The sequence below is a fragment of the Penicillium cataractarum genome (assembly GCF_028827025.1).
Source record: "Penicillium cataractarum strain IBT 29864 chromosome Unknown utg000002l, whole genome shotgun sequence".
NCBI lineage: Eukaryota > Fungi > Ascomycota > Eurotiomycetes > Eurotiales > Aspergillaceae > Penicillium > Penicillium cataractarum.
Window position 1 is genome coordinate 31,742 of NW_026622738.1, and position 27,666 is coordinate 59,407.

General features: G+C 47.0%; 8 protein-coding genes across 8 annotated transcripts; 3 read left to right on the forward strand and 5 right to left on the reverse strand.

Annotated features, from left to right (window-relative positions):
• Positions 1–1,425: 1,425 nt before the first annotated feature.
• N7496_002080 (uncharacterized protein) lies at positions 1,426–4,176 on the reverse strand (the record flags this gene model as incomplete). Its single annotated transcript, XM_056695011.1, has 5 exons — positions 1,426–2,000; positions 2,059–2,104; positions 2,189–2,803; positions 2,868–3,578; positions 3,790–4,176. The coding sequence occupies 5 exons, from the start codon at positions 4,174–4,176 to the stop codon at positions 1,426–1,428; spliced, it is 2,334 nt and encodes a 777-aa protein (XP_056557223.1).
• A 2,913-nt stretch (positions 4,177–7,089) lies between these two features.
• On the reverse strand, positions 7,090–8,896 carry N7496_002081 (FG-GAP repeat domain-containing protein; the record flags this gene model as incomplete). The annotated part of the gene is made up of 2 exons (XM_056695012.1): positions 7,090–8,169; positions 8,648–8,896. 2 exons carry the CDS (start codon positions 8,894–8,896, stop codon positions 7,090–7,092), a joined length of 1,329 nt encoding a protein of 442 aa, XP_056557224.1.
• Positions 8,897–13,283: 4,387 nt separating this feature from the next.
• Positions 13,284–14,721, forward strand: N7496_002082 (SGNH/GDSL hydrolase family protein; the record flags this gene model as incomplete). Its single annotated transcript, XM_056695013.1, has 3 exons — positions 13,284–13,882; positions 13,933–14,043; positions 14,109–14,721. The coding sequence occupies 3 exons, from the start codon at positions 13,284–13,286 to the stop codon at positions 14,719–14,721; spliced, it is 1,323 nt and encodes a 440-aa protein (XP_056557225.1).
• Positions 14,722–14,870: 149 nt separating this feature from the next.
• On the reverse strand, positions 14,871–16,301 carry N7496_002083 (glycoside hydrolase family 30 protein; the record flags this gene model as incomplete). The annotated part of the gene is made up of 1 exon (XM_056695014.1): positions 14,871–16,301. One exon carries the CDS (start codon positions 16,299–16,301, stop codon positions 14,871–14,873), a length of 1,431 nt encoding a protein of 476 aa, XP_056557226.1.
• A 3,114-nt stretch (positions 16,302–19,415) lies between these two features.
• N7496_002084 (uncharacterized protein) lies at positions 19,416–21,901 on the forward strand (the record flags this gene model as incomplete). The annotated part of the gene is made up of 2 exons (XM_056695015.1): positions 19,416–21,192; positions 21,240–21,901. The coding sequence occupies 2 exons, from the start codon at positions 19,416–19,418 to the stop codon at positions 21,899–21,901; spliced, it is 2,439 nt and encodes an 812-aa protein (XP_056557227.1).
• A 1,223-nt stretch (positions 21,902–23,124) lies between these two features.
• On the reverse strand, positions 23,125–23,844 carry N7496_002085 (GNAT family N-acetyltransferase; the record flags this gene model as incomplete). Its single annotated transcript, XM_056695016.1, has 1 exon — positions 23,125–23,844. One exon carries the CDS (start codon positions 23,842–23,844, stop codon positions 23,125–23,127), a length of 720 nt encoding a protein of 239 aa, XP_056557228.1.
• Positions 23,845–24,441: 597 nt separating this feature from the next.
• Positions 24,442–26,279, reverse strand: N7496_002086 (Repressible high-affinity phosphate permease; the record flags this gene model as incomplete). Its single annotated transcript, XM_056695017.1, has 3 exons — positions 24,442–25,118; positions 25,182–25,681; positions 25,747–26,279. The coding sequence occupies 3 exons, from the start codon at positions 26,277–26,279 to the stop codon at positions 24,442–24,444; spliced, it is 1,710 nt and encodes a 569-aa protein (XP_056557229.1).
• Positions 26,280–26,636: 357 nt separating this feature from the next.
• N7496_002087 (uncharacterized protein) lies at positions 26,637–26,846 on the forward strand (the record flags this gene model as incomplete). The annotated part of the gene is made up of 1 exon (XM_056695018.1): positions 26,637–26,846. One exon carries the CDS (start codon positions 26,637–26,639, stop codon positions 26,844–26,846), a length of 210 nt encoding a protein of 69 aa, XP_056557230.1.
• Positions 26,847–27,666: the final 820 nt, after the last annotated feature.

Consider the following 27,666-nt stretch of genomic DNA (forward strand, 5'->3'; position numbering starts at 1 on the left):
ACTTTATGGTCACCGCCTAGAGTCCGACAATATTACTTTATCTTTATAAGCACATTCTTATTAATATACCAAACGTATAATAAATATAGGCTTCTTAGATAGATAGATTTAATTATACCTACTAAAGCAAGATCTCTATCAGTACAAAGAACTAGAGAAAAGGATAAGGGGTCTAGCTATAAGAAAAAAGTATATAAAGTCCACTTATAGCTTTCCTCCTACTTATTTTGTATAAAGCAGAAAGCAATACTATAAGATAAATTTGATGGTATAAGGCCGATAATATATAAAAGGGGCATCTTATATCGATTCGTTTTATAAGTACAGTCTAATAAAAAGACCCTATTATATTAATTAGTATACTTAATTAATATAGGGTAAGCGAATATAAAGAATTAAACATGACCTTTAATATCTTATTTAAATGTATATCTCCAATTATTATTTTAAAGGGTTTCCCTTAGAAATTCAAGCGGTATAGAATTACCAAGTTTCTTTTGCCTTGATGCTATTCGAATATTATAGATATCTCTTGGCTTAATCAAGATTTTAGGATCTTTTCGTATTATACTTAGTATATATTATGGCTTTGACCCGATATTAGTAAGATCCTGAATAGTTTGGTTTTAATCTTCGGTAAACTACCGACGTCGTGCTATAGAGTGACCAATTATATTATCATCAGCCTTATGGTTATGAATAGGATTTCTAACCTAGATTTCCCACTGATCGCTTCTAAGCTTCTTCGCATAGAGACGAAAAGGGTAGCTAATTCGTTTTATACTAGTTTTCCGGCGCTTCGCCCTATCTAGGGCATTAACCTGATCGTGATAGTAACCACCTCTATCACATCCAAGAGTGATATTTCTATCTCTACTTGATGAGACAGTAGTTATCGCATATCCATAAGCAAGAGTATACTATTGGATAGAAGCAAGGAGCTTCTCTTTACTCTCAAAGACTTGCTCAGCTAGTGGGTTCATGATTGAATGAAGAAAGATCAATTGAATGAAGAATGATCAATTAAATGAAGATTGATTAGAAGAAAGAGAGCCTCTTATAGTTAGGCCTCTGCACGGGACCGGAAAGACCGCACCCAAGACCGCATTAGACCGCACCGCGCGGTCTTTGGTCCCAGACCTTGAGACCGCTGGGCGGTCCTACATTTTTAGGGACCGCACCACTGCGGTTTGGTGCGGTCCTGCGGTCCTGCAAACAAGCAAAACATCTTAGACCCAAGGTATGCATAATTTATGTAGAAGTCGCCTGTATTTTTGAGTATTCTGCTTTCAAATGATATTTAATTTTATATAATTCTGAGGTAGGAGTAAAGAATAATTCTTTGTTTGGTGTCTGTTGATTTCTACCGAAAAAGCGAGGATTAACTGATTTCCTTATGAATAGCTTATGTGGTTCTTGTTTCTATTAAAGATATACAAAATCCTCATCCTGTCTCAAGCGCTTTGGAACACGCCCAGATGAACGCCTCTGAGTAGTCCTCCCTTCTTCTAAGTGGCTATTATCAGGCAGGGGAACCTCATCATCATCATCGTCAAGTTCAAATAGCTGATCCGGGGTAGCCCTTCTCTTTCCAAGCGCTCGCGCACTAGGAAGTTGGATAGTTTCGGCAGAATCTTCAGTAGTAGATAGGTCTTCCTCGTTATCACTAATTGGATCAAATTGTTCCTCTTTCTTCTGGGCGTCCTTCTGCTCTTTCTTTGCTTGCTTCTCTTGCGTAGAAAGATACTCATCAACTAGGGCAAGCTGCTCTGACTCCACGTCAAATTTTGTTGTACACATAAACAACATCAATTCCTTAATTGTCTGCGGTTTCAGTGAGCCCCGGCGATAATGGCAGATATCACGCGCAGAGTTAAATAACCGCTCAACGCCAGAACCACTGGCTGGTGTTGTAAGGATGTCTCGAGCAAGGCTTGCCAGAATAGGATATTCATTTTGGTGTTCTTTCCAGAAAACGAGAGGGGTTGCTTCGACAGTACCTAGTGAGGGTGGTATAAGAGAAGGAGTATATAAGAAGAGGTATATAGATTAACTTACTACTTCTAAGATACCGTGTAAGCTCATCTGGAGCCGTCACGTTTGACTGAAGAGATACAGTAGGTCTCAGAAGGATATCAATGTCAGAGACGTCTTAAATTGTGGGCTGGAGAGTTGATGTAGACTATGCCTCTTCGTAGCGCTGCCGGTAAGGCTGAATGTAAGCCTCTAGCGACTGCTTATAGCGAGGCCCCCAGTGAGGTTCCCATTCAGATGTTGTGAAGAACTCTAGCTTGTTCCGTGGTCCTAGGATAGTCGCAATTGCATAGAGATCACCAGGAATATCATCAGTCTTTCCATAATACTCTGTAAGCTTATCGCGCGCACGGTCAAGCGCGGACTTCATCACTCTCTTCCAACCAACCTTCTTTCGCGCTAGCTGCACTTTCGCCTTATCAATATGTGTGAATAGGGCGTTATAGATACCAAAGACGTTATGGATAGTCACGTCTGTAGTTGCCGAAAGAGACGAAGTGAATTTGAAGAAGGGATAAGTGATTGACAGAAGATAGTCAACTTGTCGCCATTCATCTCTGTCTATCTTTACATCAGCGAGGTTGAATTGGACACAGAAGTCATCAAAGGCAGACTGCAATCGCCGGGCACGCCTAAGCATGAGGAACGTCGAATTCCATCGTGTCCGAACATCTTGTATAGGCATAAGCTTAGGCTCTTTCGTCTGAAGCCTTATGAAGCTCTCGCGGCGCTGGGGACTTTTGTTGATGTAGACTGCTACCTTCCGAACCTAGAATATAGTGCGAGTTAGTAAAGAAAGAGAGATAATAGTAAGAGATTAGAGAGAGCTAGACCTTGTTCAGAGTATCCACGATCTTTCTATTCTCTTGCCGAGCTATATGCCCTTTCTCGGTCCATTCAATCTCTTCCCTCTCGTTTCCTGGGTTCGCGTCCATCTGACCAAGGAGCTCCTTCAAACTGAGCTGTATAACATGTGCAATACATGGTATACGAATAACCGGTATACTACTAGGTAGCTGTAGGGATTCGACGACCTCTTGAAGGCTACCGAGTAATGTTCCGTTATTAGATGCGTTATCAGTAGTAATAGTTAACACCCTCTCAGTAATCCGATGCTTCTCAAGAAGGTCAAGCAGGACAGTGCTTAGATAGGCCCCCGTATATGAGCCCTGTAGAGGTTCAAAGCCAAGCAAGAGCTCTCGGTAATTCCACTCTTGGTCAATGAAATAGCCCGTTATTGCCATAAAAGCTTGGCGAAATGGTGAGGTCCAGCAATCTAATGCAATAGAGAGCTTAGCACTATTAGGAAGCTTCTGTAGAAGAGTATACTGGCGTTCTTCCACGATCTCTTGAAGATGACGGCGGACTGTGGTTGCAGTTGGGATTTCGGGGAAGCAGGGAGCAAGCCGGGCCATCTCAAGAAGGGCGCGAAATTCAGGATGCTCAATAAGCTGGAAGGGTAGCCGCGAGGCAGCAATAAAGGTAATTAACCTTTCCATCCAAGCTTGCGGCGTAAATGATGCTTTACGAGACGACAGATATGCCTAGAAGGGGTATTTTATAAGATTAGTAATAATTAGAAAAAGGTAGACTGATTATCCATACCCCGTTCTTGATAGCCTTCCTAATATCTTGCGACTGAGTCGGTCCTCTCCGACAGGCACCTACTTACGAATAATGCCTATTCATAGTAGATGTTCCCCGGCGCTTATCGGCAGGATGGGCAAGGATATGGTCGCAATTCTTGCATATTACCTTAGGAGACCCATCCTGGATAGTAGCGACCTGGTAGAAGTGGTCCCAACATTCTGCATTGCGTCTACCCTCAAAGATATTCCGTTTCATCTTACTTCCATACTCCGTCTTTAACCACCAGACGATGAAATCCTCATTCGCCATTTCTGTCCAGAGGATATAGTTTTTCCTTTTAGGAGGACCAACGCGTTCGAGTGTTTCTGGGATAACAGGAGGAATCGCCGGTCGGAGTAAGTTCACGTTAGGAGTAGAAGTTGGCGTTTCGCGCCCGTCGAGGTTAAACAGCCCATCAGATGTGATGAAGGAGAAAGTATCTCGTGGATTATCCTCAAAAGCCGATGAGGGATACTGATCAGAGAACTGAGAGGAGGCCTGACTCTGTAACATTTTGACGAAATGAGTATAGGATAGGACGGGGGAGGTAAAGGACTTAAGGAGATACCTGCTAAAATATTTCCGTCTACTAGAAAAAGCTGAATAAAGGATTTTCTCTAGGAGAAAGCTATAGGCATGATTTAGATAGATCAAATTGAATTGTAATAGTGATTAGGCAGTAGGCTCCACTTTACTACAATCCGATAGGATAAGGGCTACGAAGACCGCAGAAGACCGCATAGAACCGCAGGAAAAACCGCGATAGACCGCATAGAGGGCTGCAAAGACCGCAGAAGACCGCATAGACAGCTAGTAGGAAATACTATGATTGACCGCAGAGGACCGCAGAGAACCATGAGGAGGACCGCACAGGACCGAAAAGGACCGCTAGAAGGCCCATATAATAGTATAATCCTCCTTTTCTTTCTAAGTCTACACTTCATATCAGAGAAACCAATTTTGAAAAGAGATTATTATGATATATTAGTAGTAGAATATAGAATTTCAAGATAAATAGTTAACTAGAGAATCTAAGCTCTCTGATAATACCCTTAATACCTATTTTAGCTGTATGTAGGGGGTTATGTACACTCAACGAAGAAGTCTCAGATGAAGATAGGGTCAGGTACTGATATCGAAATATATATTTCTTACCTCATACACCTAGCCAGCAATAATTATTACTAAACCTCTCTATTAGAACTTAGAAATATACTAGTACTGGCAGGTCTAGGTATTTTAAATAGTAGATTTTCTATATACGAGTATATTTCATCTGTTTTCATAGTGGCTGATGCTGAAATACAGTAAATGTTTATGAAGGGACCAAAACAGTGTTTAATAACAGTAATTAAATGGGATGAATCATCAATTTATGTAGCCGAAAAGAGAAGGTCTTGGTAGAATTATGCAATTGCGGTTCACCGTGGTGAAGACCGCAAGGGACCGCGGTTCACTATGGTGCGGTCTCAACCCCCGAATTCGAGACCGCAAGACCGTGCGGTCCGGTCCGCGGTCCTCGACCTAAGGACCAAGACCGCACCATGCAGAGGCCTACTTATAGTAGTAGTTAATAGAATGCAGTTGCTATAGTGGTAAGTAATGCAGTTGCTGCGGTAATGTATGGTAAGGATTCTTGGCGAAATTGATTATGTGATACGGGATATTACATAATTACTGTGCGGCTAGCAAAAGCTGCTGTGTGTGTAACAATTCCCCACAACTAATACCCGCTTACTCTATATAACGGTTAGCGCGACGTAGGAAACGGCTATCCCGCACGTGACTAAAGTAGTAGGAGGATAGATAGGTGTACGGGTAGAACATACTAAGGATTATCTACCACTATACTATCTACTATTATACTATACCTACTATCGGGAAGGACCACCTTCTACAAGGCGCTCGATATTAACACCATACGAAACGCAACAGTCAAACACGCAATCCAAATACCTAAGATCCTTATGGTCATTACCGATCGTTTCAATGCGTGCCCACGCATCGGCTCCTAATCCCCGCATAACAAATGTATTTGAAGGAAGCCAGATCGGGTCTATGAATTTTGATCAACTAATCGAAAAAGATGAGAAAAAAGATAAGATTATTTTAGGTTGAGACCAATAGATCATAACTTCATAACTCTCCCAATAGCGATACTATTCAAACAGTAATAAATAAGACCAGCAGAATCAAGCTTATTCTTGGTGGTATGCTTTCTCTGGTTTAGCGACAACAGCATCCTCAGAAGAGCAGCACGTCCAGAGGAACATGACTTCAGAGAAGCCCTGGGTAATGCAGTTCCAATGATCACTCCCTATGATTCTGCTGGTATCTGGCAGAAGCATCCCTGATGGGGATAGCCCTCCGAAGCGCCAAGCTCGGTCTTTTATCACCCAAACCCCGCCCCCGGTGGGGGAAGTCCCTCGCCTCGATCCTAAAGGCGGCCCCCAGACACCCCAGGATCATATCCCATACACAGAGACGCTCGCTAAGACTCAAGAACCCCCTTGAGGCCGGCCACGAACCCGCTCCATGTTACCTATTCCCTCCTCCACCTCCACTAACTCCCCCTCTCGCCGTCTCTCCCCATCCACAGGCGCGAATCTCAACTCAAAGAGCTAGTAATCGCTCGTGATAAAGAGCAATATATCCTTACAACACTCTTACAGCCTACACTCCATGTTGTGTATAACATACCCTACAAGCTACACAATATTATCACCGCGGAGGATCCGACTTGGCGCTTGCTTACGGTATTCTAGGGCGAAGTCAAAGCCAAGACTTGGACGAGCTTTTGCAGAACCAAGGCGGTTCTATGGATATTGCGTTCATTGCCCACCATATGACCCTCAGCCTCCAAGTTCATCATTACTGGGACCATACCATTTGTGCCTTTCGGCCAATTCACATGAATAAGGAACAGACCAGTATGACGATCGCCTCGACTATGTATTTTACACCAAATTAACAGACACACAGTACCTTGTCTCTCCTCTCTCCTTGTCATGACAAGCTATAACTTCTTACACAATAGCTTCCCACTTACCGTTACTAGTCCATGTGACATGACTCCAAGACTCTCGCCGTCAAAGCTTGTTTCCATCCGTGATATGATAGAAAGCAAATATTTTAACACGTCTGAAATGGCTGAGCAGGGTGAATGTAGCAAGTAGACTATCATCAGTCTCCACAACAACTTCCGACAATTTGGAAGCTTATACGCACCACAAGCCCGAGTACTGTATCCCATGAAACTAGAGGAACGTTATGATTTAAGTACGGTCAGAGTGAGTGCCCGTTATTTTCCGCTGACGTCATTTTATCTCTATACATATCCAAAAATGTATACGGGAAAATCCGTTCTCGAATATAGTAGGATAAGACATCCTTACATATACCTGTGCCACAATCCCAAGGGCGGCTCTAAGGGCCACAAGGCTTTCCAAGCAAGACGCTCACTGAATGGCCATCGAGATTCCCAGCCACAATATCGAGATAGCCATCTCCATTGAAATCGCCAACTGCAACGCCGTCCGGTTGAGACCCCACGGGGAATGTGGTCTGTGCCAGGAAGCTCCCGGATCCAGTGCCGAGCAAGACGCTCACTGTATTGTCCACGATATTCGAAGTCACAATATCGAGATGGCCGTCTCTATTGAAATCACCTACTGCAACATCATGCGGAGCGGCCCCCACAGTGAATGTGGTCTGCGGCTGGAAGGTCCCGGATCCAGTGCCGAGCAAGACACTAACTGTATTATCCACGAAATTCGAAGCCACAATATCGAGATGGCTATCTCCATTGAAATCGCCAACTGCAACGCCGTCCGGTTGAGACCCCACGGGGAATGTGGTCTGTGCCAGGAAGCTTCCGGATCCAGTTCCGAGTAAGACGCTCACCGTATTGTCGCCGGTATTTGCAGTCACGATATCGAGATAGCCATCTCCGTTGAAGTCGCCTACTGCAACATCGTCAGGAGTGGACCCCACACCGAATGTGGTCTGTGCCTGGAAGGTCCCCGATCCAGTGCCGAGCAAGACGCTCACTGTATTGTCACCTTGATCCGTAGCCACGATATCGAGATGGCCATCTCCGTTCAAGTCTCTCACTGTAATACCGAAAGGAACGGCCCCTACGGGGTATGTAGCCTGTGACTGGAAACTCCCAGATCCAGTGCCGAGCAAGATACTTATTGTATCGTCACCTGTATTCGCAGTCACGATATCGAGATTGCCATCTCCATTAAAGTCACCCAATGCAATATAGAACGGCTGGTACCCCACTGGGAATGCTGTCTGCCCCTGAAAGGTCCCCGACCCAGTCCCAAGCAAGATGCTCGCTGTACTATCGCCGGCGTTCGCAGCAACGATATCAAGATAGCCATCTCCGTTGAAGTCACCTACTGCCACTCCGTGCGGGAAGGTCCCAGTGCCGAATGTGGCCTGCGCCTGGAAGCTAGCGCATATACAGGCACCTGATGAGCAAGTCGACCCAGCAGGGCACTGAATAAGCGTGTAAATTGATCATATTAGCTATAAGAACATCGAAATAATAGATAACCCTCTAGAAGTATAAAGGTTAAGCCTAACTCACAGTATTCCCACAAGTGCCACAGTTACTAGGAGTATCCTGGAGGTTGGTGCAGGCTCCATTACAACAGGTCAGTCCAGACGCGCACTATCGAGCACCACTTAGTCGTCGTCACAAAAATATGTACTCTGCGGCCAACTTACAGAAGGATCACAATCTGTTCTTGGTATACAGATGCAGCTTCTATTTCACATTAGCTTTCAGATCGCTCTGCAATCCTAGGACAATCGAGAAAGAGACTAACGCCGTAGTTTGTCCGAGGATAAGTCCAAGTAAACTGGGAGATCCACTCCCGTTATCGCAGTAGCCGGATTGATCGCCCAATTGCCGACACTTACATGAAGCAATATATTAGTATTAGCAAACTTTTTGGATATCCACAAGTCCTACCTTAGCGTCACAAGCGGCCAGGTCGCAACCACTCCCACTCCCTCCACCCCCGACCCCAACTCCAATGTCCCCAATGTCGCCACCCCCAGTGTCAATGTTAATCCCACCAGCATCTCCATTTCCAATACTGTTACCCCCGTGGGAAATCTCATGCCCACCCCTCGGTCCACCCCACTTTTGTAGAGCCTCGTCTCCGGAGAGCGCAGTGACCAATGCACCGCAAAAAAGGGTAGGAAGAACGACACGCATCTTTGCAAAAACCGTTTATTTTAAACGATAAATGATTTAGTATGGAAAGGATTTCACTTTGTACCCGTCGCACTGTTCGTGGTAAAGAAGAACAATTTATCCTACCCATTTAGGGGAGGGGGTTATATGTAGTGAGTTTATGGTCAACCTTTTACTGTTAAACTTTGTACCATAAATGGAATGTCTGGACATATTTCGTGGAATGTAAATGATTGGCATTTTTAGGGTCGATCATTCTTTCGATACGGGCACAGAGTGCATTTTCGCTGTAACGTATAAAGTAAGCACAAGTCCTATTAGAAACACCCGTTGAACCTCCACCCGATGCCCCCGCTATATGCATAGCCTGGCGAACAATTACTGAATCGAATTACCGAATCGGGTAAGATTAGTCATTTATCTATGTTGTCTAATGTTCTTGGGAGTTTCTCTGTCGCTGGTGAACGCTACTATAAGATTAGATAGAGAGAAAAAAATCTATCGTGATGTTTTTGATTTGATTAAACTCGCTGATCTCGCTAATTCACACTTGATCTCTTCATAGTCGATGGATTTTGATAGGGGGATGTCCATGTAGCAAGCAGGAGTAAAGAGAAGTCCCAAGATTTTATGGGGTTCTGCTGGACACGGCCGGTAGTCCTCGGTGCACGCAGGGGCAACTAATCAAATTCCACAATTTCGATTGTGATTGCCGGAATATTTTGCCGGTATGTGCGCGTATCGCTTGAACCCCTTGACCTCTTGAAGAGTACAAGTAATGCACATTCTAGGGTACATATCTAAGCATTTTTACCCTAGTAACAAACCTTTAATGTAGATGGTGGTAAGACCGCGCCTCGGGAAGTGATCGGCTCCCGGGGCACAGGGTGTGTTAGATGCACTACCAAACGGTCGAGGTCGAGTCATCAAATAGCTTACGCTCCTACTCTTTGAACTCGGTTGATCGGTCCTATAGCCTTATCCTTGCACGCGTGCATCTATATATTGGATGCGTAGTCCACTACCGGGGCTACCGTCGATGTGAAGAGTTGTCGCGCTGTTGCAGGAGACAGCCCTCGGAGGCGCCGGAGCTCCATCTCTGCCTCCAGAGCTTTAGACGCCACTCTTGCGATATACTCTTTGTATTTGAGTCCGGTATCCATGAGTACGCCCAAGATCTTGATATGATATTTGGGCATAACCGTCTGTCCCTTGATGGTATACGGTTCATGGTCCGATTTACGCATCTTAGGAGCAAAATGTATGACAGCTGACCCTCCGGACCCTCCACCCGACTCGCCGCGCGGGTGGGTAAGCGACCGAGTTATCAACCCTGGGGGTCGTTCACCTAGAGGTCCGACCCTCAAGAGGGTCATCCGCGGGTGAACCTCAGGGTCCTAAACAAGACAAATAGGTAGAAAATGGGACTTGCTTACGATACATAAATTATTTAGATTTAGACAGGATTTCTATGTATTTATTTGTAACTTTTAATACGGCAGTAGAGTAAAGAATTAAGAATCAAGAGGTAAAATCATAAGAAATTACATTCTTTGTCGTACGAATAATAACATAGGACGTAGAGAATCAAACAGTGTAGTAATCATTGAGATCTAACCTTAAGTAGCTTCGAGCGCTTACGCTTTCTACTAGATACACGCTACTATGTGTTAGGTAAAGGAGGGTTTATGTCGTCGTCGTTATCATGCTTATCATGATTTATAGCCTCTCTATCTTTAAGGTTAAGTATTATCGTACGAGACTGTTAAAGGGACTATACGTTCGGGGGCTATATATCGTCCGTCTTATACACTATATCCTCTGTCTCTTACTCGGTATCACTGATCGGATTAAACGATTCGTCCCGTGTTTCATTAGCCTCTGTCATAGCTACGATCTCTTAGTGTGAGAGATACTCCTATAGAATAAGCTATATCTGCTCTTAGAGGTTAAATCTTGTCGTATTTAAATCTATAATATAATATCCCGGATAGTCTTTAGCTTTAAAGACCCTCGTGTTACGGACCTTGAGAGGCGCGGGGGCAGTAACTAACTAAGGAGTAACCGTGAGCTAATCATTCTACGGACGCTAGGTACTAGCACTATCACGTGCGTTTTGGTATACATAGGTAGGCCCCGGAGGGGGCTATAAGGTAGATATTTAGGGTAGGAGCTAGGAACGGCCTACGGCTAACCGTTATAAATAATACCTACTTACTCTATAGGACGGTTAGCGCGACGTAGGAAATAGCTATCTCTTTACTAATACTAAGATTATAGTTACCCTAAATATAGGAACCTAGTAAGCCTCACATAACGCTAACGATATACTCCTAGTACGACTCGTAGGAGTAGGTAATAGAGTATATAGTAACTCTAGATATACTCCTAAGGGATAGATTAGGAGTAAGAAGGGCTAGATATATAAGGATACTTATTTCGTATTATATATTTAGTTCTTCGCAATTAATTATATATTATTACTTAGTATGGCCATGGAACCTCTAGCATCTCTGTAGGATATGGTCTTGAGGCCTTCACGTTCTTTCAGTTTGGCTCGCACAGTTGGTGACATACGACGAATATCGGTTGACCTTTTGTTTCAAATAATCTGTTGATGGAGCAGATGTCATAACATAGCTTTGCGCAAGTCTTTCAAGACCGCCTTATAATATAGCGGGCGGGCTGCTCCAGTGTGTACTTGAGCTTTGGGCAAAAAAGGCGAAGGTTGGGCTGAAACGCAACCTGCATAATACAGTACGGGGGAGCGTAATATACATGATTCATACAAAAGTCTGTGGAATTTCATGGAAACCTTATTGGATCTCACAAGTCCGACTGGACTATTGCAAAACATATGCCTTGTTTCCAGGATAAGTGCCTCGTAGCACCAGTTCTGTCTTTCAGCGGCACCGCAGGCATCTTCTAGGGGGTCGGTAGAGTGGTTTTTTCAAGTGTATTACGTCCTGTGATGGTCTCGATGTCTGGAAGTGCTGACAGTGAGCCGGCCTAGTTGGAACGTTTAAACTCTTTACAGTACAACACCGATGAGAGCCAATTTGTATCGCAATAATTAGAATCAGAGTTCTATGATCCCTACTGTAGGTAGCTAAAATGATAATTAATCCCCCATTTCTGAATACGCGGGCTGCGCACATATTATAAGGGGCGGATTCAGCCCTTTGCTTGTTTTTAACCTCGATAACGGCCCCGAATTTCTGCCGTTACAAAAATTCCATCGAAAGGTGAGGGGTATTTGCTTCTGAATTCGTACGTCTGACACTACCAAGACCAGAAAGAGCGCAGGGCAGGCGGGTGGTCGAGCCACCGACGTGACAACCTGACTAATTTAGGACTTGGGGAGCATTTTCTTGTCAACTTCCTAAAAAGACTGTTCGAAGCACTACCCCTAGGCGCGCATACAGCGGACTCTCATATAAGTAGAGCATTTTGATAGAGTTTTCCATCACTCGATAAACTTTGATTGGCCAATTTGGGTTCTCTGCATAAGAGTAGGAGACTTCCGCGAATATTCTCTTCCTCGATTTCTCAATCCGATTTTTGCAGGTTATTCTTTTCAATGCCGAGAAGCTTTCTGTGTCGCGAGAGGCTTCGGTTAATTGGGTGCCGCTGAGGTGCCGGATCCAAGTCTCTAAATCATATAATATCTTTCAAGCCACGGATTGTTTCCGCATTTTTTTTGTATTTGAATTTAGTCGAGCCGTATATAGTTGCAAAATAAATAAACTCATGTAAATATTATAACTTATTAGGACCTAAAAACTTTTTGAGTGCCGCTGAGCTGAACCCAGCGCATATGTATTGAGGCTGGTTCGGGAGTCTACCTTTAATCATCCCGATTCTACCGGCTATAGTTATATGCTAATGCCTGAATAGTATGGCGACTGGGGGAGTTATGATGTTCAACCTTAAACTAAATAAGGTCGATCTCATCTTTTATTTCACTTTTTATTTTTCCATTCAAATACTCTGATTATATAGCCAATTTGTGGCCAGCTTGGAGTCTGCCTGGCCATATGTGACTCTTAAGCGTGTGCAGTACCTAGTTTCCCGCCATAGCACACAAGAAGGACGAGTCTCGAGTTGATAATTATCTCCAGGCTCCCTAGAATCTAGATATCTACTCTCTTTTCGACGCGTCGCTTTGTGTGTATCTGCCGCCCAGGAGAAGTAATACACCACTTTTAAACAACTGTAACCGGCGGTTTGTTAGCCTAAACTCAACTCGCTCGGGATTCGCGGTCGGTGGTCACCTGTGTTTAATTAATTACCCGGGTTAGGTTGGGGGCTAATTATCCGCTTAACTAAGTATTAAGTCACTCCCTCGGAAGGTTCTTTTTCGCGAAATCAGTCAAAAAAATCCGCCCTGGGATTACTATTACGGACAATGGCTCAAAGCAGGCATTGGGTCCATACATGGGCCGCGATGCCGATGCGCGCCGAAGCAGATAAATTGCCACCGAGAATATTCGTTAGTCTCTTCCTAGGCGTCCAAGATCGTTTGGAAGATAAATTGATTAATCAACGCCTCAAGATCCGGAACAAGGCAGTATTTCACAATACAACAATTCGACAAACTGTGAAAATCACCCTCGGCACTGAAAATTACTTTCGTCTCCGATTATCCAACGCGTTTGGCAGCGACGATTTGAATATCGACCGGATAACAGTGGCCCTAGCACACGATAATTTATCTGGCGGCAGCAAAATCGAAACAAACACTCTGAGAAACGTTACATTTGACGATGGGTCCATGACGACCAAAATTCCGGGTGGAGCGCAAGCTGTCTCCGATCCCATCGAGTTCGGACTTCCCCTGCCGACAAACACAGTACTCACCATTAGTCTTTTCTTGGAAAATGGACAAGACAGTCAAACTGGAATCACGTCGCATCCTGGAAGCCGAACAACTTCATTTTGCAGTTTAGGAAATTGTGTTTCGGAAACCGATTTGACTGATTCTTCTGTCCAGCCAATAGAGCATTGGTAAGTCGAGTTTGCATTTCGGGATGTTAAATTCTTATTGTTTGGCCTAGGTTCTATATCTCTGGAATTGAAGTTCTGGCCCCGCGTGATTCGTGCGCATTCGCTGTTATTGGGGATAGCATCACGGATGGAAGATGCAGCACAACTGATGGCAACGACCGGTACTAACCCTTTCAAGGCCATCTTGTGTCTTCGCTATGTTCAAGCTGACTTTTTGACCTCCTAGCTGGCCTGATCTCCTATTCTCCCGTCTCCAGTCAGATCCCGTCACTGCGTCTATCTCCATACTAAATCAAGCTGCAGGGGGCAACCGCATCCTCGCAGATGGCATAGGCCCCAACGTTCTCAGCCGACTTGATCGCGACATATTGGCCCATTCGGGTGTGGAATATGTCCTGATTTTCGAAGGGGTGAATGATATTGGAACCGCTGAAGCCAATGAACAAAGTCAATCCACAATTGGCGATCAAATAATTGCCGGATATAGACAGATCGTGACCAGGGTACACGCACGTGGGATTCCTATCTTCGCTGCGACAATTACACCATTTGGAAGAAGAAAAGGCGAGATAGTGGTTGATGCGGAGGCCGAAGGCCTCACGGGGTATTCGCATCCAATCAGGGACCGGACAAGACAGAGGGTCAATGATTGGATTCGACTGAGTGGTGTTTTTGACGCCGTCATTGATTTTGATCGAGTTTTGAGGGATGATAATGACTCTGCAGTGCTAAAAAAAGAGTTTGATTCGGGCGATCGTTTGCACCCCAACAAACAAGCCTTCCACGCGTTGGCGGAGGCTTTCCCAGTAGATATCTTTGAGAGATTCCGAGCTTTTTGAATGAGTTTAAATTTTTATTCTTCTTCAAATTTGGCTCTTGTAGCTACTGGTAACAAAGGCACTGACCGAGGGACAGATTTACTGCGAGTTTAAGAGCTATATACAGTGACACAGTGAAGGGCATATGTATCTAAATGTACATAAATCGATCATATAGTCAAGTAAGTAACCATTGACCATGCAGGAACCTCAGCCTTGAATGATCCGCCATTTCCCAAGGAGACGGAAGATAGGGGTTCCAAATCATACTTGTTATTCGTGAGGTAAGGCTTGACCCGTACACCCGACTTCAGACCAGTTATCACTACGCTGACTTCAACGTCTGAATTACCCTGGTTCAGCAACTGCGTAGCAATGCGTCCATCTTCGTTTTCGAACGAGCTGACGGTGAGATTTGCGTGAGAGCTAACGGCTGCAATGCGACGAGCACCAGGACGCACGAACTTGCTGAACTGAGCAAAAGCCCAAAATCTCTTAGATGGAATGACCTCATTGTTGATGAGGTTTATCAGGCCGCTATTTGTAGTGGAGTTCTCGGCCCCAATCCAGTAGAGAAACCCGCTAACTTCGGCGTCTCTCAGGGCAACCTGGATGTGATTCGCCCAAGTCAGTCCCTCTCCAGGACCCCCGTTTTCGTAGAAAGTATAAGGAGTAAAGGCTCCAGTCAAATCGGCCCACTCGGACTGCCAGGTCTTCTTGTTGGTACTGAGAGGATAAGTGGGCGCGGAATCATATCCGTGGCCAGTCACGACGTCGAGGTAGTTGATAGCTGGATCAGGACCCGCTTCCAAACCGGCCATCATCGCTTCTTGGTCATCCCAGCCTATGCCATCACAGCAATTGATCTTGAGACTGAGACCGGACTTTTTGATAGTCTTGGCTAGCACTCGAATAAAGTCAGCTGCTTGCGTGCCGTTTGAAAGCATTCCAGCATAGCTAGCAGCAAACTGAGGCTCATTCAAAAAGCCCAGATGTGTGACGTCTACTCCGGACTCTTTGTAAAAGCGCGCGTACTGGACGAGATAATTGGCATAAGCCTGCATCCAATTCCCACTTGCACACGACTCATTGGTCACACCACAGAGGTAGCCACCATTGTTCTCATCATCATTGGTTTTCATATAACCCGGGGCTGACCAAGCATCAGCGTACAGGGTTTGAAGACCTCGAGCGTAGGCTTGTTGGGCGAGAGGGAATTGGCCGCTGTTGTAGTGATCCCAGACATACTCGGGCTTTGCGTCGGGCCCCCCCGCATTTGTCGGCGCGATAGAGTTCATGAAGTTGCTGTCGGAAGTATTACTGGAGCCAATTCCATTCCGGAGAATGGTGAATCCCGCGCCGATGTCCTTGTCATAGAGGAGATTCAGAACGAGGCTCTGATTCACAGCGGGCAAACCATATTTTCCGAAGATATCCTCTGCACGTTGAAAGGCTTGAGAGGCTCCGAAGCCGTCGATTTCCTGGAACTGAACCTTGGGATTGACAGACACGGAGACCAGCGATGATGACGTGGGCGTTGCTGTGACCCTCGCGACTAGCGCGTTGAGCAGGAACAGCTTGTCAATCATGGAGAACTTCATCGAGACTGAGGAAAGAAAGTAATTGAGATTGAATAACTGAGTAAGGTCCAAATTCTTTACGCAGGGGATAGATCCAGTTTAAAAATTCGCAAGTCTACCCCAGGAATTTTTGGAGATAGCTTGGCGTCATTACAAGCACCACCAAGCATGAGCAATTTAGCATAATTTGCACATTAAGCCTTATTCCTGGATAAAGGCCAACTTGAATATTCCGTCTCAGGCGCTAGCAGGGATTTCTTTCTACAGTAGTTTAGTTGCATTTCGCTTCGACATAACCACCCCTCACTTCCACCCGAGAGCCTACTAGTCTAATCTCTGTTGGCTGCAATAATTAGCCGGTTAGTGCCGCCAAAATGGCATTTAGCCCCAATTCCCCGTGTGATCACGGTGTGGTTCTATGTTTTCCCCCATATTTTGGTTAGTCTGGGGAATAGCGCGTGCGGGTGCGGGGAAGGCGACTCCGTTCTCAAATCGGCCTGGATGTTGGACTATTATTCTAGTCGGTTTCACCCTGTATCCCTACCTAAACCCCATACCTCAGAATACACATCAAACGGATTTACTCTGAAGTTCTCCAGGTTCACTGTATGTGTAATAGGTAGATCGGCGATACTCCCCTTAGTGGTAGCTACAAGCCAGAGAATGATATATCTCGTAGCTTGGGCTAAGACATTGGTGGCTTACCCCCACGCGTCAGCCAATCCGAAAACCCACCAATCAATCCTTTATGGACCCCCACCTTTTGAATTACAAGCTCTTACGAATGTCACCAATTGGGCTACAACTCGGCTCAGTTGGGTCACAAGGATGACATGGGCTTTTATGCGGACCGGCAAAATTGGCTGTCCCATTCAGTGCATTCCACAGCCATCCAGGATGTGCTCTTCGCCGCTTTGAAGAGTAAGGGGAGTGGTTCATAAGAAGCGGCTCCCCATGCACTACACTTGTATAGAGTTTTGTTGAGACTCACATCTTCCTGGACATAAATTACGATCGGCAAAACCACAATGTCTACCGCGCAGGGGCCCAAAGCGGACACTGGTCATCATGTTACCCACCATGAAGACATTGCTCCAGATCACGAACTTCAAGGTTGGGTTGGGTTGGCCGAAGATGCACGGAACGCGACCGCAGAGGAGCATAGATTAGGTTTCGTTGATGCTGTTAAGCTGTATCCCAAAGCATGTATGTGGACGATGGTGGTCTCCCTAGTCGTGATCCTTGACGGTTACGACACTGCCTTGATCGGTTCTCTCTTCGGTTTCCCTGCTTTTCAGAAAAGGTTCGGCCACGAGACTAGCAAACCAGGCTCTTACCAACTGGAGGCCAAGTGGCAGACTGCACTTGGTCTTGCTAGTCCGCTAGGCAATATCGTCGGCATTTATATCAACGCCTTCTTGACTGAGAGATGGGGCCACAAGAAGACCTGCTTGGGTACATTAGCCTTCCTGACCGGCGTTCTTTTCATCCCTTTCTTTGCAAAGAATATTCAAATCCTCTTCGTTGGAGAGCTCCTCTGCGGTCTTGCATGGGGTGTGTTTACTACTTTGGCTCCTGCATACGCCTCAGAAGTTGCGCCCGTCGTCCTTCGTTCCTATCTCGAAACATATGTTGTGCTCTGTTGGGGTATTGGTCAGTTTGTGGCCACCGGTATCTTGGACAGTCTCGAGCATCGTACGGACGAATGGGCTTGGCGTATCCCCCTTGCTGTGCAGTGGGTTTGGCCCGTGATCATCGTTCCTGTCCTTATATTTGCGCCCGAGTCTCCCTGGTGGTTGGTCCGCAAGGGCCGTATTCCGGACGCCGAGAAGTCTATTAAGCGCCTTTCGTCATCTCAAGATCCGGATCACGCCAAGAAGTCTGTTGCTCTGATGATTCAAACGACCAAGCTGGAAATGGCCATGACCGAGGGAGCATCATTTATTGATTGCTTTCGTGGGAGCAATGCCTGGCGCACGGAGATTGGCTGCATTGTCTGGACTTCTCAGGTCCTCAGTGGCTTTGCCATCACATCCTATGCTACGTACTTCTACGAACAAGCTGGACTGGCTGCCGCCGATGCATACAAAATGAGCGTTGGTCAGAGTGGTATTCACTTTCTTTGCACCTTGCTATCTGTCTTCATCACTGGCAACTACGGTCGTCGGCCCGTCCTGTTCGGTGGATATATTGGCATGGGCTGTTCTATGCTGATTCTGGGTATCATGGCATGTGTACAGCCCCAAACTTCTGGTTTGGGCTATGGAGAATCGGCGATGTATCTCCTTTGGTATGTCTTTTACGAGCTCACACTCGGCCCTCTTGCTTTCATCATTGTTGGGGAGATTTCCTCCACTCGACTGCGCTCCAAGAGTATTTCCCTTGCACGAAATGCCTACAACGTTGCAAATGTCTTCAGCTCCACTGTCGCTCCGTACACTCTCAATCCAACTGAAGGCAACTGGAAAGGCAAGACGGCATTCTTGGCTGCTGGTTTCACTATTGTCATTACAACTTGGGCTTATTTCCGCCTCCCAGAGTCTCAAGGACGCACCTATGAAGAGCTCGACATCTTATTCTCGAAGAACCTGAAGGCCTGGGAGTTCAAAGATGCACAAATTGACGATGATGCCGCGGAAAATATTACCAAGCAGGAGTAGGTGGTGGATCTATCATTACGTGGGCCGGAGATTTGATTTGATGGGGTTATTATACGGGTGATGTGCAGTGTGAGGTAATACGAAATTGAATTTGTATCCGAATGCTTAAGAGCATAATATTCAGCTCGGGGACGAGACATGCCCTGTAGAATGTTTTATAAAACCCAAATCGACGTCATATTTACCAGATCGAGGCTTCAGTACATCTTCGGAGTAAGCAGAGTCATGGGTAAATAGATACAGACCTTTGTCCCGGTGATTGCTACCCCCACGCCCACCGGTAGCTGTGAAAAAAGTGGTTGAATTCATATTATGTCCAATCATAGCTAACGAGTGCGCTGTATAATCTTAGCCTGTGGCGGGTAAATTGCGCATAACCCAGAATCCAATAAATTCGTGTGTCTACCCCGCTGAGGGGAAAGAACCTATATTTTTGTTGTTCTGAGACTGCAATCTGCATCAATTCTGTCAGAAAATGACAATCGAAACCGGTCTCGATGGGTGGCTGCGGTACGCTGCGCTTTCCACGGCATTGAGCAGCACCCAGCAGCGTTATTCGAGCATCATTGTCCTGAACACAGATGAGACGAGCCCGGTTTACACGGCTGGAAAAGAGCTACAAGATGGGCTGAAACGTATTCTTGGCCAGAAGATTGACATCCACTGTCAATTGACAAGTGAACCTTCGTCATCGATCGTCGTCGGAACCCTTGACTCGTTCTCTTCGGCCGGTGGTAATACAAATGGCATTCCGGTACTCAAGGAGGATGGTTTCTGGCTGAATACCCATGCCGGCAACAGCTGCGTCCACATCATCGGTCAGAATGAATGTGGTGCTATATACGGTGCCTTTGAGTACCTCATGCGTCTGGCACAAGGAAACTTTGCTCCTATTGCGTCTGCAAACAACCCGAGTGCACCTATCCGATGGGTCAATCAGTGGGACAACCTTGACGGAAGTATCGAGCGAGGATATGCAGGGCCATCTATCTTCTTCAGAGATGGTGAGGTCATGAAAGACATGACCCGCATATCTCAGTTTGCTCGGCTCCTCTCGTCCATCCGCGTCAATGCCGTCGTCGTCAACAACGTCAATGCAAACCCGAAGCTTTTCAGCGAGTCGAATCTCGATGGCCTAAGTCGCATTGCAGATGCCATGCGCCCATGGGGAGTACGGATTGGTATCTCATTATACTTTGACTCGCCCAAAGAGTTTGGTGGACTACCTACCTCTGACCCCTTAGACCCCGCTGTCAACGACTGGTGGCACAAGATCACAGCAAAGGTATACCAGAAGGTTCCAGATCTTGTCGGATACACCATCAAGGCCAACTCGGAGGGTCAGCCAGGACCCCTGACGTACAACCGTACCTTGGCCGATGGTGCCAATATGTTTGCTCGAGCCTTGAAACCTCACGGTGATGGCGTCGTCATGTATCGCGCCTTTGTTTACAACCATCACCTCGATGAGTCTGTGTGGAAACATGATCGTGCCAATGCGGCGGTTGATTACTTCAAGGAGCTAGATGGGGAGTTTGATGACAATGTCATTGTCCAGATCAAATGGGGCCCTATCGACTTCCAAGTTCGCGAGCCGCCCTCTCCCTTGTTGGCCAACCTTCGCAAGACTAAAGCTGCCATCGAGTTCCAGGTTGCCCAGGAGTATCTCGGCCAACAGTCTCATTTTGTTTATATGGCTCCTCTGTGGAGAGAGATACTCGATTTCGACATGAGAATCGATGGTGGTGCCTCTCGCATCCGCGACATTGTCTCTGGTGAACGCCTTGGGTGGAACCGCAGTGGCTATACGACGGTTCTCAACATCGGAAGTGATACAACTTGGATCGGACATCATCTCTCCATGTCCAACCTCTATGCCTACGGTCGTATAGCCTGGGACCCGCTCTCAGACCCAGTCTCCATCATTCAAGAATGGACCCGTCTCACCTTTGGTCTCGACGAGACCATCGTTGACACTATCACAAAGATATCAATGGAGTCATGGCCTACCTATGAGAACTATAGCGGAAACCTAGGTATCCAGACCCTCTGCGACATCATATACACCCACTACGGTCCAAGCCCAGGCTCCCAAGACGGTAACGGCTGGGGTCAATGGACACGGGCCAACGCGCATTCTATTGGCATGGATCGGACGGTCGCTACTGGATCTGGGAACTCAGGCCAATACCCCCCGAGGTCGCTGCAAGATTTGAGGACATCGAATCGACCCCTGATAACCTTCTTCTCTGGTTCCATCACGTGCCCTATACTCATCGTTTGAAGTCTGGCAAGACAGTTATCCAACATTTCTATGATGCACACTATGAAGGTGCCGCGCATGCCCAAACCTTCCCTTTGGAGTGGGCAAAATTGAAGGGGCTGATTGATGAACATCGTTTTGAGCATGTTGCATTCAAATTGCAGTATCAGGCTGGTCATGCTCTTGTCTGGCGGGACAGCGTTAACTACTTCTACTTCGCGAAATGTGGTATTCCGGATGAGAGAAACCGTGTCGGAAATCACCAATGGCGTATCGAGGCCGAAGACATGCAGTTGTCTGGTTACAAGGTCGTTTCTGTCACACCCACCGAGGCAGCATCTGGGGGAAAGGCCATCATCACCGAAACAAACGAGGCGCCCGGGACTGCCCAGAAGGAACTTGCATTCCCGTCTGGTACATACGATATTGCTGTAAACTACTTTGACCATCTAGGTGGACGGGCCAAGTACGAGGTTTTCCTCGGCGAGAAATTGATTGGAACTTGGACTGGTGATCTGGAAGACAAGCTTGGACATGATTTCTCGGAGTACTTGGATGGTCACTCGGCAACCAGAGTTACCTTCTATGGAGTTAAGGTGGAAAAGGGCGACTGGCTGAAAATCGTCGGTCAACCTGATGGCAGTGAGCTTGCGCCTCTGGATTATGTTTCCATTCTGCCCGAAGGTACCATTGATTAAACGGTTATCTTTTTTCGTCCTAATTTGCATTTGCTCTCAGGATAGAATGTTTTTGATCCCATTCGAATTGTTAGAAAGAAAGAATGACCCTGGAAATCAATATCCTGTGTAGTTGACTCGGCATAGATTAACAACTGGAATGCCCGGTTGTTCCTCATCCAAACAATGTTCAATGTTATAATTATACTTCAAGGTGCCTATTGAAGACTCGTAATATGAGCATAAAAAGTCAAAGCCTTGCCACCCGCTAGACAAACCTGTCAAACATATCTAGGGAGATATTCCGGCCTTGCTGGCCGGTGTTTTGCAGAACTCCAATGCAATAGTTGATTGCGAATACTGTTCTCTTTCCAAACCCGATCAATTCCTTGCTAGCTCAAACATCTATGATAGCCTGCAATGGCGGGGTTCGCGCATTATGTGGTCGTACATTATCTTGAATGTCTTCATCACCACGCCGACATATTATCACTTCCGTGTTCACAAGTGGCACCTAGATGACCTCAAGAAGTTTGCGCGGAAGGGATCTTAGCGATGCATTATCCTGAACCTTGCGCTTCATCTTTCGGTTGCAGAGGACTAAGTACTTACCGAGGCTAGTTGATCTTAGCCGCGATGGACATTTTCCTTTTTTTTTCTGCTCGTCTCAGAAATACACATAACCTGGAATCTTTCCCTTTGTTCATAACTCCATCTCGGATGACCATATCGACAATCCGCCCTTCCTCTTTGCCTTATTTTCTTCCATTTATTGAAGCCATCGAACCTTGGCATTGGACTATATAGCACTTCACCCTATACTCTACATTTCCCGGGCGTGCTCCGCCCTCTCCTTCCTCCCATAGGTACCTTTTTCAAGTATTCTTGTCACCAAATATATCCTTCCTTCACCGACTACCTGTTATAATACACTTTGAACTTTACGTTCTCGCATCACGATTGCATGAGCGCTTTGAGACATAGAGGGGAGCAATCAATCTAGATCTATAGAATTAGAGCATCATCATCATGATATTGATTATATTATATTTCACCAGTAACTATCACCCTCATTTTTATTATCTCTCTAGTACTAGTTAGAGATTAGCGATAAGATAAGAGGTCATGTGATTTATATCCTCGAGAGACTCGTCCCTTTGAAAGTCCAAAGTTGACGTTGATTCAATGAATATGATGTAAATCATTCAGAATTAGTGTAAAACATTCTATCTCTCTCCCATATTCTACTTCTTCTTCACCAACTTTTCCAAAGCCCCCCTCGCCCGTCTCTCACGTCTCTCAAACGGTCCATTAAACAGCGTTGGCAACACCCTCTTCGCGTTCGCATGCTCCTCGTCAAACTCAGGCCCCTTCCACCGTCTCTTCTGACAGAGTTGAATCGCCTCCTCGAGCAATCCAGATCCCACTCCCTTGCCGCGATACTTCTGCCGCACCGTCCACGCCCGAATGACCCCGTGCACCTTGCGACCTTCCCGAACACCCTTGACAATCAGCGCGCCGATGATCTGCTCGCCAAATTTGGTCACGAGAATCTCCTGCACTTGATCTTCACCATCCTCATCCTCCAGCCAGGCCCTCGTGCCCACATGTTCAGCATGCTCGATGTATCCGCCCGTGAACACTCGCACCACCGTTAACCCGGCCATGACACATCCCGCGCCCGTGGTTGCGATCAAGGGGAGATCGGACGAGTCGTGGTATAGCATCTTGTAGACGACGGCGATTACCGCGACCATGGCTCCGAGCCAGATAGGGTGGAAGATGATGGCTCGCGCAGCTAGTTGGCGTTGTTGCGCGACGCTGTCGGCGACCAACCGGTGGGCAGAGAGGATCTCGTCTGCATCAGTCGTGACGTAGGTAGATAGCTCGGGGATGGAATTTGTGGGTTCTGTCGTGAGATCTTTGGAGTCGGTGGCCGACGGTGATGGTAGTTGCTCCGACATGTTGCTTGGGGGGTTGCGACCTCCAGGAATTTCCAGGAGGAGAAAGAGGCAGATGAAATCGCAGGGTTGGCGTAGGCAGATTAGACAAGAATAAGTTCTCTTGTGTAGTCGCGTGTAGTTGCGCTGTAAAATGGTGGTGAAACTAGGAAAGGGCAGCCGAATGCGCCTTAGAATGGGAGGAGAGAAGAAGAAGAAGAAGGGAAAGAGAAACACGACACCTTTTCGGGGGATCGGGGGCTATTTAAGCATCAATGGAAATGGCCACTCGCCCATCGGCTTTTTTCACTTCTTCTTTTTTTTTCCGCCTAAACGTGCGCTACTCGTGGAATCCGTTCGTCATGAACCGTCATGAACCGCGGAATCTCATGGACGGTCCGATCCAGGGCTTCGATTCTTAATTATAGCTTAGTCTAATAAATTACTAACAGCACGGATTCATTTTACAGCACTTCCGTTCATTCTATTAATAAGCTGCGGTATGTGGTAGTTATAGGGTATGTGATACAAAAGGACAAAAAAAGGGTTTAAGTTACAGGTCAAGGCACACAAGGTACCGAGACACCTGGGAGTCGAAAAGATGGCCTAGCGGGTCCCCAATTAAACGGGCAGGGTCTCGGGGCTGTTCTCGTTGGAAACCTTCTCGGGGTGAATCATGGGAGAAGGAGTGACGAGAGTGTTTTGATCTTCACCGGACAGCTCCTCCAAGGTCTTGCGCTTGGTCTCGGGAATGAGCAGACTGGTGAAGACACCGCAGAGCATGAACAGAGCGAAGATTTGCATGACATGCTTGAGCCAGGGGGTGGACGAGGAGTCCTTGGCGCCCTTGTGAACCAGAGGTCCGAAGACACACTGGGCGATAATGGCACCAACCTTGCCGGACGCGGCAGAGATACCGTGAGAAGTGGAACGGTAGCGGGTAGGGAAGCACTCTCCGGGGACGATGAAAGTCGTGGCGTTGGGTCCGAAGTTGAAGAAGAACTGGGCAACGACGTAGAGACCCAACAGACCGTTGTTGGACTTGAGCAGAGGGTCGTAGGCAAACCCGATCACGATGAAGACGATGGTCAAGATGGTGAAGCCCATGAGCTGGATGGGCTTACGTCCAATGGTATCGACGGTAGCGACGGTCACCCAGTAGCCAGGAATAGCACCGGCACAAATCAGGATCAGGTTACCAACGGCATTGCGACGGAAGGTCTCGTAGACGGTGCTACCACCAGTCCAGCCAATGGCAGCAAGGATAATAGAGTTGTTGAGACCAAGACCGTAGTAGGCTATATAGCCCATGTTAGCTGGTGTCGGATTTCAACAGGACCGAGAGAAACAAGAGTACTTACCAACATCAAGGAAGAACCAAGAACCGGCGGTACCGAGGAGGATACTGCCATTCTTCCACTGGGAATAGTGGCGCCAGAAATCGGCCCAGCTGGCCTTGGGGGCAACCAGATCGCTCGTCTGGTTCTGGATGACGGAAGCACGACGGACCTCGTCGGGGTGGCCCTCGCGCTTACCAGCAATGTAGGCACGGACATCCTCATCGGCCTTGACGATATCACGAGCGACATCGAAGGTATAGCGGGGGGTTTCGGGGATAGTGAGACGGTAGTAGAGGGCAATGCAAGCGGGAACGGCACCGAAACCGATGACGACACGCCACATCTTATCAACAGCGAGCTGGCAAACACCGGAACACTTGCCAACGGAGGTAGCAGTCTCCAGAGATTCCTTGAAGCCGACGGTCACAATCAGGGCCACGATGGCAGCCGCGAACTGACCGATACCCTGCATGGCAAAGACGGAACCCATCATAGCACCACGCCATTTCGTCGTAGCGAACCTAGTAGGAACAGACTGGTTAGCAGAATACTCCAAAAGAAAAGGACAGGGTAGAGAGAAACATACTCAGATGTGATGATAGAGGAAAGAGGGTAGTCGCCACCAATACCAACACCCATAATGACACGCCAGAAGATGAGGATACCAACGATAGAGATAGCAGGAGAGTCGGAAGAAAGAGCCTGAGCGAGAGTGGCCATGATGATGATGATCAACTCAATACCATACATGCGCTTACGACCGATTCGGTCCGCCAGCCAACCAAAGAGAAGCTGACCGATGACAGTACCACCGGAGGTAGAGACCTTGATGGCAGTATCGGCAGTGGAAGGGATCTTGCCAGGGCTGGACTTGGCATCCTGCCAGAAGACGACACCCAACATGCTGGAAGCCAAGTTGATAGCGAAGATATCATAGGAGTCGGTGAAGAAACCAACACCGGCCACGACGATGGCACGAACGTGGTACCAGCCGAACTTGGCATTGTCAATCTCCGCTAGAGCGAGGCGACGACGCTCAATGGGATCCTCAATATGAGCAAAGTCATTGTTGTGGTTGCGGAAGGCAGAGTTGCCGCCCGAGGTAAGAGCACCAGCCATGACTGAGGACTGTATTAGCCTTGATAGGGCTATCCAGAAGGTTGGAGAGAAATAAGCTGGGTGGTTTCCAGTCAAGGGCAGGGGGATCGTTGCCCCCTTTATAAACACACTTTTTTTGCCCTCTCGTCGTGCTTACTCAGTTACAGTGGAGGGCAAAAAAGTGTGGTCAACCACACACTCCACTAGGGCTGGCTCATTTCTCTGGGCATAAAGGCTTAGGTAGGCTTGGAAGAGGCTTGTCGACCTCCTCACAAGCTTGGCCTAGGCTTGGTGGAATGGTGGTGGTTCAATGGCTGTAGGAGTCTTTGATATACTGAACCAGAGCATCGTGCTTGATTGCGGAGAGCTGAATGGACAATGGAGGCCAGCCGTGCCAAGAGAGAGGCTTCAAGTTCACCAATGGATCCTCGACGCCAAGCCCGTGGATGGCTTGCCAAGAACTGCCACTTTGACCACCCACGGTCGCCCGATGCCAAGATGGCGTTTGGGAAAAGCCCGAGATTGCTTTGCTCGAGCACGTTGACGGGGTTGCGCCCGGAGGTTGACAATCTAAGCGATATGAAGTGATTGGGTAGGTTAGAAGCTATTCAAGAAAAGGTATAAAGAAGAATGGAAGAAGTTTGTCTAGTAGTAGATATAGGAGCTTACTGTAGGCTACCATAATATGGCAGTCACCTAATGAACGAGCACATGCTGATCCAAATATCATTTCCAGGCAAAAGTGTATTGTGTTTTCACGAAATGAGATACTCTCGTGTCGAGTATACTAGACCTAGTGGTAGTACTGTATGGACTCCCGTATAGGACAATGTTGTAGTGCAGCTGCCAGTCAGTTCGAAGCTTGTTTCAGATCTCCGCCGCCTCTCGAGCCAATAGATCCAGCACGTGGGCCCGAGTTGACTTGTTAGCGCCACTTTTGATACCTTTGATCGGTCGGGGGAACCCCATTTTGGATACTTTAAATTTGGAACAATCCACGAATGATTGCGCTCGACTGACAGTCTACACCTCGACAGAAGTATACTAAATCTCTTCACTACTGCACACGTGCCTGCACGTGGTCCTACCCTGCGCATGCGAATAATCATAATAATATTATGATTCTCATTTGGACGTTCCAGAAAATCCTCCCTTGCAGCGTGCATCTCGGTTAGGTCCGGCCACCAAACACCTTTTTTGGTCGCCGAATTATTGCCTGCTGCAGGGGAAGAAACATGATACGCATCGAGGCTAGACTTCTTTTTAGTTCCTCGCGATTGGTCTACTAAAGGTTCAAGATCAGCTACCACATCCATGAAAGCGCAGCGATGGCAACCTTGCCCCCAATTGCCCCCGGTTTGAGCAAGTTTGGTTCGCCATTTCAGCAAATCAGAACGCTTCGGAATGG